The sequence below is a fragment of the Dunckerocampus dactyliophorus genome, chromosome 9 (assembly GCF_027744805.1).
Source record: "Dunckerocampus dactyliophorus isolate RoL2022-P2 chromosome 9, RoL_Ddac_1.1, whole genome shotgun sequence".
NCBI lineage: Eukaryota > Metazoa > Chordata > Actinopteri > Syngnathiformes > Syngnathidae > Dunckerocampus > Dunckerocampus dactyliophorus.
The window spans coordinates 10,717,988-10,733,624 of record NC_072827.1 but is presented as its reverse complement, the minus strand read 5'-3'; the positions used below and the strand labels follow the sequence as shown (position 1 = coordinate 10,733,624).

General features: G+C 38.6%; 1 protein-coding gene across 2 annotated transcripts in view; it reads left to right on the top strand.

The window, feature by feature from the left end:
• LOC129187512 (receptor tyrosine-protein kinase erbB-4-like) overlaps positions 1-15,637 on the top strand; it is a 357,011-nt gene that overhangs the window by 283,487 nt on the left and 57,887 nt on the right. For both annotated transcript variants that reach the window (XM_054786945.1, XM_054786944.1), the window contains exons 13-14: positions 2,967-3,099; positions 8,268-8,361. In XM_054786945.1, the coding sequence (XP_054642920.1) occupies positions 2,967-3,099; positions 8,268-8,361 (227 nt within the window). The remainder of the gene's footprint in view (positions 1-2,966; positions 3,100-8,267; positions 8,362-15,637) is intronic.

Here is a 15,637-nt window from a genome sequence, read left to right as displayed (position 1 = left end):
ATTAAAATCTTGATGTTCGGATAAAAGGCTCCGATGCAGTGTTTCTGTCACGCTGCCGCTGTGTCGCTTCAGGACTTTGCTACAATAATTCTCTCAGATGTAGCAACCTTTGTAGAGATGACAAAGAGAGTCACAACAGAGACAAAAGGTGTAAGTGATCTAAACACAAGGGGGAAATGAAAAGATAGATGTAGTAAAATGATGTGAAACAGAGAGTCATGCATACAGATTTACTGTTTTTTTCTCTGGGCTGGTTGATGGGGCATTTTTATTCCAAGCTAATCCCAGTGCATTTTATTACAGCGTTTCATTCTTTTCCAAGTACTCAACAATGCCTTATTTAGCATGCAGGTGCAGCTTTAATTTGGTCTGTTTGGCAGATGTCTATTCTTAGAAACAGCTGCCAAAATCTTTTAATGGAAACCAACATAAAAAGCCTGAATGTGAGTGAGGAGGCTTTATTTTCACCAAGGCTGAGTTCCAGGTTGAAATACTGTTGAACAACTTCATTCCGTACTTACTTAAAGCTGTCAGGCATTTAAGTTGGACGGTTCACATCTCATTTTCTATTCAAACAAGCGGACTGTCTGTGCAGCATCTGTAGGAACATTCAGCGTCCCTCTAGTCCTCACTAACTGCTGACTCAGCAGTTTTATAATGAAGCGGCACCGCTCCACACAGCACACAGTACTGTGCACACACTCCCACACACGTCCATTATCATGGATGCACAATGTACTCAGACTCACAGGGTTTAAAATAGGACACTCTTTGATTATGGGCAGTACGTAATGAGAGTATACGGAGCAAGAGTTGTCTTTAACGTCATCAATACTGCATGGGTATCTCTCAAAATGAACACAAGAAGTACCTTGATTTTTTAGGCCTATTATTTCAGTGCAATCACTGCAGTAAATGCTGACATGTTCAGGGTAGTTATCTCCAACCACACAGTCCAAAGACATTCGTGTTAGGATCGTTGGGGACTCTGAATCATCCGTAGTTGTGAATGTGAGTTTGTGTGTGCCCTGTGATTGACTGGGATCCCGCCTCTAACCCAAATGAATGTGGGGTCGGCTCCAGCTTACCTGGCCCTTAAATAGATGAGCACTGGAACAGGGTAGCAATTGAGATTATCCTAAAAATGTCTGTTTTGACACTCTAAACAAGCGTAGGCTGTGCTGCTATGTTTAGGCACTGCTCTACATAACTATATCAATTTTCTTGACATTTACGTCCTTACTCACTCACGGTGCAACCAAAAAGTAACACATGTGGAACACACAATGTAACTGTGCCACATGGACTTACACGCTAATAAACATGCATCCAAGCATTATCACTTTCAGAATGCTGAATTGCAAATATGTGTTGCAATGAGTAAAACAGGCACCAATAGTGTCAAAAATCTCTTTAAGAAGCTTGGCTGCGGTCATATCCATAAAAATAATAAGTGAAAGAACAACCGGTACGCAATATATATGCTAAGAAATTATATATACTGTATATTTCAAGAAAAAACTGCATCTTACTTTTCTGATAGAGGTGAAAAAGCACATGATTAGTATGAACCTTTTTTTTCATTTTTGCTGTTTTTTTTAATTTTCCAAATATTTCAACATTCTTCTTAAATAATCTTTGTAAATGTTCTTAATATTATGACTTTATTCCCATAATATTATAACTTTTTTCCCCAACCTCATTTTCCAAAATGTACAACTTTATTTTGTTTTGTTTCTCATAATAGTATGACTTTTAAAAATAACATATTTTTTCTTTAATATTTCAACTCTATGCTACAAAAATGACATTATTTTCCCTCAAAATATTACGAGTTTATTCTCATAAAATCTGCTGTTTTTTTCTCGTTAGAATGTCTTTTTTTCTTTTAATATTTTGATTTTATTCTTATAAAATTACAGTTTTTTGTACTTAACTTAATTTTCCAAAAATTACAACTTTATTCATTGTTGTTTTGTTTCTCGTAATATCATGACTTCAAAAAAAGAACATATTTTTTTCTTTACATTTAAATTACAACCTTTTTTTTTAGATTACAACTTTTTTCTCTTAATACTTTGACTTTATTCTTGTAAAATTACTGCTGATTTTAAAATTGTTGCTGTTTTTTTTTTTTTCAGTGTTCTCAGTGTTAAATTGTATTTTTTGAATGTGCCAATAAAAAATAGCTGCAAGCCGCAAATGCCCAACACCCCCCACACTCCTGCTATAGACTTTCACAATTAGATTTAATGTCATCTTAAAATGACCTGGAATACCGCCTCCATCACTGTTTGGTACGGTAACTGTACAACACGTGATAGGAAGGCACTCCAGCGGGTGATCAAGACCTCACAGAACATTGTTGGGGCAGCCCTCCCCTCACTGCAAGACATTTATAAATCTAGAGTCCTACGCAGAACACACAACCTCATCAAGGACAGCACACATCCACAACACTCATTATTCACACTCCTACCGTCAGGCAGACGCTACAGGAGTTTGAAGTCCAGGACCACAAGGCTGGCAAACAGCTTTTACCCACAGGCCATCAGGCTCCTCAACGAAGCACTCGCACACGCCGCACGCAACACACGCACACACTCATAGCACTTTATTTATTTATTTATTTATTTGCATTATTTACTTGTATTAATGTCTCTTCTGTTGTTGTTGCTTAATTTATTGGTATATATGTTTATGTGTTTATGTTTCTTATGTTCTTATTCTTTCTTGTGTTTTCTTTCTTTTCTTGGGAGAATGAACAGGATAAGATTTTCATTGCATGGTATAACTGCTGTTTTACTATGCACATGACAATAAAACTCTCTTGAATCTTGAATCTCTTGAATATTCTTTGTATCTATACGTACAGTATGTATCCATGCTTGTTATTTCTGCCATTGTGATAGTTTAGCGTTGACTGATTGGTAGTTGACTGCTGGTCTTGTGTGTGTCTTGTGCAGCCAAGGAGCATATGGTGTGCGACCCTCTGTGTTCCAATGCCGGGTGTTGGGGTCCTGGCCCAGACCAGTGTCTGTCTTGCAGGGACTTCAGAAGGGGACAAACTTGTGTGGAAAACTGCAACCTGTATGAAGGGTAAGTGATTCATGAATATGTCACAAACAGAAAAATTGAAGGATAATTGGCTTGGATTGGATTTCCAACTGTATAACAATTAAATGTTACCATTAATATAAGCAATTATTTGCTGTGCCCTCAAAATAACCCAACACATAACCATTAATGTGTAAACTGCTGGCAACAAAAGTGAGTACGCCCCGAAAAGAAATGACCAAATTATGACCAAAGTGTCAATATTTAGTGTGGCTACCATTATTTTTCCAACACCGCCTTAACTCTCTTGGGCCTGGAGTTCACTCAAGCTTCAAAGGTAGCCCTCTGGGGACCGGCTTTCCCTCCTCCATCACAACATCCTTGGTCCCGTTAAAACACTGTATGCCAATCTTTTAATAGCCTAGAACATTTTTATGTAGAGCAGAAATGATTTTTTTTCACAGTTCTTTGCCATGAAGTGCCATGTTGAACTTCCAGTCACCAGTTTGAGAAAGTGTAAGAGTGATTATACCAAATTCTAACACACCTGCTCCCTATTTACACCTAAGACCTTGTAACACGTGTGTCACACGACACCGTGGAGGAAAACATGGCTAATTGGACCCAATTAGTACAGTTTAACATAAGAGTGTACTCACTTTTGTTGCCGGCGGTTTAAACATTAACGGTTTTGTGTTGAGTTATTTTGAGAGGGCAGCAAATGTACTGTTATCCAAGCGCTGAACGGACTACTTCACATTGTATGAAAGTGTTGTTTAGTGAGTGTTATGCCCTGAAAAGATATAATAAAGTTTCTAATTTATTAAAAACAATACACGTGATTAAATCTCATAAAATATAAGCAGATTTTATCCAACTATCCGGCAGTGCTTGGGTTTTTGAATAATTTCCTCCTCGGCAAAGTTGAAATTTAAAACTCCTTGTCATAGCTTTCAGGTTCAACAACATTTGAGGCCACTCCGGATTAGTGATTAATAGTTAATAACTTGGGTTGAAAGGAACAATTAAAGTGTAAAATTAAGTCACTTTAGAGTGTCATGAGGGCTTTCTTGACTTTGAAAGCTAGTTTAGCTTGATACAGTATTCCCCACCTCTCATAGCCAGAAAAGCATGTGCCTCTGGTGAGCTCTGCGAAATGAAACCGTTTGTTAAAGTCCGAGTGCCAGCTTATCGGCAGATGCGCTCACGAGGAGGAAGACGACCGGAGGTGTTGCTGCTAGGGCGGGGGGGCTAGGCGTGTCACTGCGTGTCACAGTCACTGCTTGCGCACGGGGCCACGCCGTGCCTACCTGTCCACCTATTCGTCTGTACTGCCTGCACCTCCACATCACAAGCAACCCCCTTACTCTCCCCACCCCCCCTTGCTCCCACACTGTGCCTTGCATAAGTTGTCTTTAGGGTGTACAGCATTTTGGACACACACTATTAAATACTATATGTATACAACTCATATACATACTGTAAGTGCATTTATTCTGTTAATTTTGTTTGCTGTTGACCTCCTTTTATTTAATTCCAATTGTAGTCTTTAGTTACAGATAGTAGTACAGATATAGCAATATAAAGTTACATTCAGAGGACATAGATTTAATTAGTTTCTTTGAAAATAGGCCAGTTTTTCAGCTGAAAAAACATCTCATTCACCACAAGTCAGTAATGATGTATAAATATATGCTAATACAGGTAAAATGTACAGTATACCTGTACCACTGTTGAGAAAAAAATGTTTACATTTATGTCCTTATGCTTCACTGATAATGTTTTGTAGTGAAACGAAAAGTATACAGTATACTTCGCACTTCAAATTTCGCGGCTTTACTCTATCACATTTTGTGAAAAATATATGAATTAATAAACCATGCTCTATTATTGCTATATCCAAGTGAATTTTATGGATATATTTGCCTAAATTAAGCATTTTCAAGCATACTGAACAAAAATACAAATATCAGGTATTCAGAAGATGCATTCAAAGACATTGTGATGATATGTGGTATTCTACACTGATTACGAGGTGTCAGCAATGTTACTGTAATGTTCAGTGAGACACAAAAGCACCAGACTTGATTGCCGGAACAACAGGCTGTTATTGTAGGTTTGAATGAGCTAACAGATATAATCATTCCTAACACAGGCTAGCCGTAACCCACGCCAAGCTAAAACTAAATTCTGAAACCACAACGTCACTTCCTGTCTACGCCTCCGGAACACATTTACAGCAACACACATGAGCATGAGTCTTATTTGTGTCTTAAATGTCTTATTTAAATGTCATATTATGTCTACTAGAATGGGTAATACGAGTGTAAAGGTGACTATAGGGGTGATAGTTTGTGTAGAGGGCATTAGAAAGCATATTCAGAAGGTCGTAAATAGTTTTTTTTATCCTCTAACTATGAAAATATTCCATGCATAAATAAGGAATCCTACTTTGTGGAAATCGACTTATCACGGTTGGGGCTGGATTTACCCGCAATGGTTTTGTTTTGTTTCTTTTGACTAAAAAATAAACAAAATAGAAATCAATAAAAAAAATTTAAAATCGCCAAAAATCTTTCATCCCAGTTTTCAATCATCTTTTCTAATGATTTTGTATATTTCTTTTTGATTTTTGTGTACTTTACTTTTAGTTCCAAACATTTTTATGAAACCGACCTAAACTCGTGTTGTTGGCGTTCTAATACCACATTCGTACGTTGCCTGTCAGTGTTCTATCCTCATCCTATTTTTGTTATAACCATTGCAACAGAGCTTCACATGACACCACGCAGGTTTGTCTACAAAAAGACAGCTAGGTTGTAACACAACGTGCTTGACTTCGAATATAACTCATATATCCTGCAGTGTTTGTGTAACAAAAAAGACCCAAATGTAAAGAAAAACAACAATAATTCACACAACGACCTTTAAGTCCACAGCAACTCGGTCGACTGCAGTTTTATAATTTCACCCAGCTAACGCACGCACAAAGGCCATCCTCCTCTGGCCCCTACAAAGCTTTACAAAGCATTATAAATACTAATTTGATTTACATCCCGCTGGGACATTTCATCCATTGAAGAGGTAGAACATTGTTTTTCCTTCCCTGGCAAAAAAAAAAAAAAAAGTGAGGTACCCATAAGTCATTCTCCATGTTGTGTGCTTGGATTAAAAAAAAGGCAAAGCTCCAGCTCTGTGGCACTGTGGACACATTTAATGACTTGTCTGCGCTGTTATTACAAGGGGAGCTCCTAATTGAATTTTGAAAGGGTTGTGCCCTCTGCCGACACTGCGCCTTTCAACTGCAGTCACCCACTCACTAATGATATTAGCACAAGCGTATTGTTTAACTCGCTGCCGTGTGTGCTGCACATTATTAAGTGCAGGGATGATAAGAAAGCGTGTTCATGATCTTAATTTCCGTGGAAAAAGTTGACCCCAATCCTTCATTTTAAACCATTTTCCCCCCCATAGGAATTAACTGCAATAACAAAATAAATGGTAACATTCGTAAGCAGATCGAACTTGGAAGTGAAGAGAGGTATTATCGGCTGATATTGGCATAAAAACTGTGCTGTACTTTACATTTCAGCAATATCAAAGTGATACGGAGCAGAAGTACACCAGTTACACTGGAGCACATCACATAGCACAATTCACAGTTTTGCATGTCCAAAAAGGAGTAGGAAAGAAGCAAAGCTTATTTAAGGAGAGAATAAGCGGCATAGAAGCATGGATGGATGGATGAGGTTTTGGTCCCAGTATTGACCCCTGGGGTATGCCGCATGATATATTTAAGCTCGCAGATGTACAGTATATTCTCCTAGCTTCACATATTGCCTCCTGTTTGCTAAGTAGTTTTTAACCCAGTTCAAGACTAACGCTCTGATTCCATACTTTCTAGTTTTGTTATTAGGATATTGTGATTAATTGTGTCGAAGGCTTTTGTTAAATCCATAAATACTGCAGCTGCACGCTTTCTGTGGTCTATAGCGTTGGTAATTTCCTCTGTAATTTCAATTAGCGCCACGGAAGTTGAAATGTTGGCTCTGTATCCGTATTGGCTGTCCGCAAGTGATTCATTCTTATTAATACATTTCTTTAACCTGTTGTTGAATAGCTTTGCAGTAATTTGGGAAAATGTGGTTATAAGGAAACTTTTAGTTAGTTTGTGAATTGTTATATATCTCCATTTTTAAAAATTGAAACTTAAATTTTTGGGCGGAATTTACTCATGTACATCAGCGGTTCTACAATCTCATTTATAACTCTTTTTTATCCTTTTCATTCCTATTCCGTTGAAGTCGGTTGATGTTTTTGGTTTACATTTATGAACAATATGGATGATTTCCTTTTTTGTTACATTAGTGAGGAGCCTGGAATTGTGATTCCTGTCTATAATTTCATTCCTTTCCTCTACTGGTGGGAAATTTGGGATCTTTTCTTCCAGTTCCGGTCCAATATTTACAAAGTAGTTATTGAACTTTTCAACTACCTCATTCATATTATAATTTTTGTCATTTTCACCTGTGAAATTTGAGGGCTGTCTGCTTTCGTAATACCATTCCTAATAGAACTGTTTAGGATGCCCCATGTTGCTCTAATGTTGTTTTTGTTCTTGTTTAGTAATTGACTGTAATTTTCTTTCCTATGGTGCCCTGCGATTGGCTGGCAACCAGTCCAGGGTGTACCCCGCCTCTCACCCGAAGGCAGCTAGGATAGGCTCCAACATACCCGTGACCCTAATGAGGATAAGCGGCATAAAAAATGGATTGATTCTTTCCTACACATTCTCAAAATGTTTAACTTATTTTCATATATTTAATACATTTTTTTTCTGCTTCTTTACTTTTTAAAATAATAAATCTCCTATATAATGTGTTTTTTCGTTTTACAGGCATTGTTCAATCCTTTTGTCATCCACGGTTGATTCCTCTTCTTTTGCTTATTAGATACTTCTCTCAGTGGACAATGTCTGTCGTAGCACTTTATATACATTTTAAGAAAGTTCATCACCATCACTCAATTCTACAAATTGTACAACTTTAGAATCAATCCTGACATTTTTGGTTTCTATTTCTGCACTAGTTTTCAACTACAACGAAGCAAATGCGTGTCTTGTGTGGTAAATAGTATGAGAAACATAACTTTGATTGTTATAATTGTTGTATATAATAGCCCACTTCCTGTCTAATCGACATGTCTCTCAGGGAGGTTCGAGAATACGCCAACGGGTCGGTGTGTGTGGAGTGTGATGCCCAATGTGAACGAGCTGACGACGACTCTTTGACCTGCCGCGGTCCGGTGAGTACGCTGCTTGTCAGCAATTTTCAGGAAAAGTGGAATGTTATATTAAGCTCATAAATCCTCTGAATATAGACACAGAAGATGGGGCTACCTGATCATTTAGTTCTTGTCAAAAGGGAATTGTACCCATAAAGAGAAATAATACCAAATGACCAAGGAAAGGCTTTGTTTGAAGCTGAATTTATTTGGCCTTTAAACATAACTGAATGTAGCTTAGCAGGTTTGGAAAAGTTTTTATTTGTTTTTCTAAAGCTCCTACGCCTCCCACACGTTAAAAACCACTACCCTAGAGCCTTTGGGCAAGGCTGCACTGGCCATACTGCTGCCAGTACAATCAAAAGAAAAATGATAATTAAAAAAAAACATTGTACACTACTTCAGTTGCCTGAAACCAAATTAATTGGAATGGTAGACACTCCCTGTGCGTCGTCTCCGAATATGATTAATCACTCTATTAACAGTCAAATGGCGCCTCTCAGCTTTGCCATTGATTTTGTCTCATGCGCTGTCTCAAAGCTAAAAGTGATAGTTCATCTGAAGTCAACAAAAGGCGGATGAATGAGTGAGCGATAGCCAGTGTCTGTTTACAGAGTTATATGCTTCGTATGCTTTTGACCCAACACTGTTACTCTTTTCCAGGGTAATCTAAATAATTGCTATTTCAAATGTTACAACACCATTACTGTTACCAACATGATATCGGATATCTAGAGATGTGACATTCACAAACGAGTCCACTCGTTTGAACGACTTCTTAAAGTGAAGGATAAGAACTGATTCGTAGACGAGCTGTTCTTAAGTCTAGGTCACAACCGGATGTACAATTTTTTTGGCCGTGTGATTTGCAGCATTCCCCAAATCGCTGTGTTTTTTGTTTTTTCTTTTTGCTCGTGGATAGCTTAGTTGTGGTGACCATGAAGGAGTAAGATCACCACGCACCCAACGTACAACCTGTAAGTCGAACGTGTATACCACGCACAAAATCTGAGGCTACAGCCAACGCCCGTAAGTTGTACGAAACGTCAGTCAAACTTGCACGTCCCGACCTTGTGTTCCATGTTGCGTATGAAGGTTGCAAGAACTACGCGTGAGCTGTACGTTGCGCGTACCAACAAGGAATATCCATACCGGAGACATGATTGGTTCTGGTTCTGTGCGAGATCTATGTCACTTCTTCCACTTGCAATTTTTTTACGACAGAGCTTCTGCAGCGTCCCATGCCATGATATTTATGATGATTTTTTTCAAAGTATGAACATAAATGGTCAATAACCATACTTAATATGTGTAATCTATTGGGTGTTCTTTTTCTTAATGACGCTTATTAAAAGAGAAGAACGTCTTTATTGACACAACTGTGACCTCACTCAGCACATGTGCAGATGCACCACAGGCGTATACATCATAACCGGTCACGTAAATAACAATATGCATTGCAACAGGAATCAAATATACTCTAAATATATATTTATATATATATATTGCAATAGAGACATAGCAAACAGAGGAAAAAACAAATATACACTGATGAAAACAAATACAGATACAATAAACCACATAAAGCAAATTTGTAGGCACCCCTGCAGCTTTATGTACCAGAGTTTTTGTGCAATTGATGCACTCTTGCCACACACGGAGCACGTAAGAAATACAGTCAAACTTGTCTATAGCGGCCACTCGAGGGAGTCTGCAAAAGTGGCTGCTATAGACAGGTGGCCTCTATAGACAGGTTGGCGTCCAGTTTGAATGTTGACCAGGAGAGGAAAAAAAAGCAAAAAAAAAGGGAAAATAATAATAATAATAATGTTGACCAGTAGAGGGCACTGCAGACTGCTGATAAAAGTTGTACAGCACTACTAGGCTTGTTATTATCATGGTTCATGGTTTTAATCCTAAACATGCATGAGTCAAACAGTAGCACATCACATAGTACAATTCACAATTTTGCATGTCCAAAAAGGAGTAGGAAGAAGCAAAGCTTATTTAATCCTACCCCTCATCAGTTTCACATCAGTTGCAATACATTAATTCACCTCTTGTTCTTCCAAGTGTACTTTGTAGGTCTACATGACAATGTAGTGCAATCATAGCCAAGGTTTTTACATACTAAAAGGAAGCTAGAGGCTTAATAATAACTGATAACTGATAAAATACTTCAGTTAAGTACAACCCAACTCAGTTTTGCTCCCGCTGCCGCATGCATGCTAGCATATGTTTTTTTTTTTGTTTTTTTTTATTGTAGCCTTCCTGGGAGCACGTCCTGTTCCCAGCCTACTTTGCGGTAATGTTTTGGTGCAAATGCTCTTAAAGTTACATGTTTGACCAGGAAATAGCAAGCTCAAAAGAAGACGGCTTTTTATGTGGAACAACTGACAGTTTGTGTGGATCTTGTAAATGATTGTGACTGAGCTAGGACTCAGTAATTAAAGTCTACACACGACGCCTTCATTGATTGAAAAATGAAACTTTTTCGTGCATGAAGCTTCTACTTGAGTTGGTAATTTGGCTGCTATATGCAGTCAGATATTGACCAAGGGAGACAAAATGGGTGGCTGCTGGCTGCGTTGGACAGGTGACTGCTATACACAGGGTCTATAACATGTAAATTTGCTGGGGGGGATTTTTCAGTGGCTGCTATAGGCAGGTGGTCCTTCTATAAAGGTGGCCGCTAAGACAGGTTTGACTGTATCTGCATGTGCATTGGTTGCACTAATTACATATGCGGGGTGCACATGTGGTGCATGACACACATATGGAGTCTACAGTTGCAACGTACGGAAAAATGTACATTTTGCCCAAACAAAATACCCACGTTGGCCGGATGGTGCACAAAGACATACAAAGTTCCAAAGTTTGTCTTGCAATCTGAAAAAAACATAAGCGCCCGTAGAGGTTTGACCTGACAAAGAACCTCTGCGGCTGGTCTGCGGTCAATCTACGGCTTGAAAATCAGCACGTCACAGGCGCCCCCTCTATGCGTTTTTTACACGTAGACCGGCCGTAGGAGCCATTTTGACCGGTTCTGACCTATGCTTTGCTCTAAGCCACAGAAGAACACGCAACAAAGGCTGTGGAGTTAAATGTGTCATTTTCAGGATGGAAGTACAGCCACTACTTCAAGGTCACTGATTTAAATGCAAGAGCATACAGTGTATGTTATGTACCACAGCAAAATGTCCTTTTTGAGTAACTCTAATTGCATCAAACGTCCACTTTTATTTTTACGTATTATAGTAATTTGCCCAAAACTGCTTCTGCCATTAGTCATACTGTTTGCCATTTTTGCAATCATATGCTTTTATGGTTTGAGTAGGGACCTTTGTTACATGTTTGCATTTAGAGAATGAGAGAGCGAGAAAGATGAAAGAAAAACCATTGACCTTAGTTTCCATCGTTCTCTCCTCCACCCACTCTGCAGTGAGGCCCTTTAAACGTTTGCTCATTGATTGACAGATGTAACTGCAGAGCAGAACAAAGAGTGGCCCATTCTTAGAGTCCTGAATTTTGTCACAGTTGTTTTATTTTTCTTTGTTTTTAATTGACAGCTGTTATACTGTGTTGTCTGTGTTGTGAACTAAAATGCAAATATAAGGCATTCAGAAGACGCATTTAAAGACATGTTGCGATGATATGTGGTACAGTAATTCCTCGTTTATCAAGGGTAATCGGTTCTGTGATAAGTGAATTTAAGTGACTATCCGCAAAGTAGGATTCCTTATTTATAAATGGCATATTTCCCTAGTTAGAGCATAGAAAACCTGTTTACTGCCTTCTAAATATGGTTTTCAACATTATTAGAGCCCTTTAGACATTAAATAACGCCCCTATAGTCACCTTTTCACTCGTATTACCCAATATAGTAGACATAATAAGAGAAAATAAAACAAATAAGACATATATAACACTAAGACACTGACAGGAAGTGAGGCAGAGGGTTCAGATTTGAGTGTTAGCTTGCCGTAGGTTACAGCCGCAACAGTAGCCCGTGTTAGGGGTTATTGTGCCTGCTGTGAGATCATTCAAACCTGCAACAAAAACCTGTTGCTCCAGCAATCTGGTGCTTTTGTGTCTCACTGAACATTACAGTAACATTACTGACACCTAGTGACCACAATAGAATACTACATAACGTCTTTGAATGCGTCTTATGAATGCCTTATATTTGTATTTTCCTTCGTTTAGCTATTTTTATGCTTGACAATGCTTAATTTAGACACAAAATGCATACTATTTCTTAAATATGCATATTATTTTACTAATAAGAGGCAGTATTCAACCACAAAACAGTATGATTTATTAATATACTTTTGAAAAACCGTGATTGAGTGAAGCTGTAAAATTTGAAGCACAAAGTGGGGAGGGATTACTGTACTCGACACTGGTCACTAGGTGTCCGTAATGTTACATTGATGAGACAATAGTTACTGCATGAACTACTCAGTGATAAGGTGACTCTCCCAATGCTAACATACAGTATGTGAGTCAGTATTATGTCTTATATGTCTTATTTTCAGTTATTATGTCTACTATATTGGGTAATAGGAGCGTAAAGGTGACTGTTGGGGTATTCTAACATGTTGAAACCCATATTTAGAAGGTCATAAGCAGGTTTTCTATGCTCTATGAAAATATTCGATTGATGAATAAGGAAATTCAGTTATCATGATGGAGTCTGGAACCAATTAACTGCAATCAATGAGGGATTAAAGTAATCGGAGGTACCGCTGTATCACATTTCATGACTGTCTGGCACAAGCCTATGCAATAGTTTTTCAGCCTGTGTATGTCTAAGTGGAATCTGTCAAAACTGAACCAGTTAGGAGTGTGATTAATTAGCATTGGCCTAAATCTACTTTACTGGCTGGTTGGCAACATACCAGCAACACCTTGTTGCACTGCAACATGGCGTCATTAAGCAAAATATAATCTAATAAATACTTGCTCTATTATGATGTTGTTTCAAATTAATTGTGTTCCTTCTACTTTGATTTTCTTTTTTCTTGTGTAACAAAGTATTCATTGTGGCCTCAGAGATGTGTGCATGAATGTCTTTACATATGCACAACACCACCATGTGTTTTGTCACACTAGTGTATGATGGGAATGTCTCATGTTAACCTGTTGCACCCTTCTGTCGCAACCACATGTGCGGCAAACGCGGACAAATGGATTACAGCAATCGTGTTATGGTTGCACAGCCCATAGCAATTACATTAGAGTTTACACAAAGAGATTTGATTGGCTTAATGCCCTGTGTGGAGCAAGGCTGGGGATATGTGGACTGGCTGTTATTTCCTGCAAGACTAAAACTGACTATATCCAACAGAATTATTAAAATAAAAATACTAAATATAAAAAAATAGTATTTTTTTTATATCAGAAGTGGTAAAAGTAACAGAAAAAAGTTGTAATTCAGAAATAGTCTGTCGAAACATGTTTTAAATCACTTGAAGTTAGAATCATTGTCACTGATGTGCGATCATGACCAAGGGAGTCTTTTCTAATGTGTTGTGTTTGTTTGCCATTCCAATTGCTTGTTGATGACTGTACATTTCTGCACTCTGCTTTTATATTGTGTGTGTGTGTGTGTGTGTGTGTGTGTGTGTGTGTGTGTGTCGTTTGGCTATGAGATGTTCTTCAGGCCTGTTGATTGTCTGGAAAAGAGCACTTCTCTCCATCCGTACCTCCTCCCTGGTATATATTAGTACCATAAATCCTCTTCCAGGCGGATTGTTATGGTCATTGTGAGTGCTGTGAGCAATGGTTATTATGAGCCTGCTCCTCTCACACTGCTTTATGCGTCTCATTTGCTTTCTCCCCCCACCTCTTCCCCAACACACACTTCTTCATCTTTTGCATTCTCTAACGCTCCGCTGCATTCATATGTCCTTTATCTGCTGTTTTCACCTTCTGCCCTATGTGTTCTCTATGTCTGTCTCTGTTGCTTTGAAGCTTCAGATTGGTTCATATTCAACACTCCGAACATGCTCAAGACAAGCGCTGTAAATGATGTACAGTAGTTCAAGGTCATCAGTTTTTATAATTATCCCTGAAAAAAAAGATTTATTTTTCAGACGAAATCTGAAACGTATGAAAACATTAGCAATGTTGCCAATCGACCTGTTTGTTCTCCGTTTTTGCTAATGAGAATCCACAAGAGAATCAATAAAGAACTTCATCCATCCATCTATCCATCCATCCAACCACCCAGCCATCTTCTTCCGCTTATCGAGGGCTTATCCCAGGCTACTTGAGAGACATAGTCTCTCCAACGTGTCCTGGGTCTTTCTCAAGGCCTACTACCAGTCGGACGTGCCCGGAACACCTAAGTACCCTATAGAGGAAACTCGTTTTGGCCGCTGGTACCCGCAATCTTGTCCTTTCAGTCACTATCCTAAATCTCATTACTTTAGAGAACCGAGAACCGAATCATCCATAAACCAAAATATTAAGCAAAATCAAAAATGTTAAGCAGAATCGTAAAAATCGCATAAATTCCCATCCTGAGGTAAAATACAACGCTGGCAGTATTGTACGAGAACCGAGACGGTGTACGAGAACCCTGGCGAAATTTCCGTCACTGAATCATACGAAAACTACAAAAAAGCTTGAAATAGAGGTTCGACTGCACACTAAAAATATTTTGAGTTCCTTTTCCTATTAAAGAGAAAGCGATGTGAAAGGATATAAACATAAACAGCATGTCTAAAAATTGCAGTCTTTTTCAATAAAAATAAAAAAAAGCCATTATCCTCGGTGTTGGGTTATTGTTTTTCTGGTTGTTGTATTAGTATTGATAAATATTACATGGTGCCAGTGACTCGCTCATGGCTAAGCGGCCATGAGATGAGTGCCATGCTTGTGGGCGACTTTGTCACACTTGAGCAGGTGGGGGAGAAAATTGGGTGTGGACTTAATATGCCGTCAATCCGACACACAGCTGCAGATATCTGCTGTAGAAGAGTGCGCCATAAGGACCATAATGTGCCATCAGTCTGACACACAGCTGCAGATATCTGATGGACAAGAGCGCCCCTTAAAGGGACAGCATCTCATCAGTGTCAGCTCTTTAAATAGATATTTGAGAAGTTTGAGTTGAAAATTTTCCGCAATTTGGGTCACTACTTGTCATTGAGGGGTGGTAGTGGGCTAAACCAGTTGAGAAGTGCCGTTCTAAAGGGAGACTCACCGTTCCACAATTTGAAAACCCCTGCTCGATGCTGTGTAATTTATAAAACACTCTTAATACACGTTCTTCCATCTATTTTGCAAT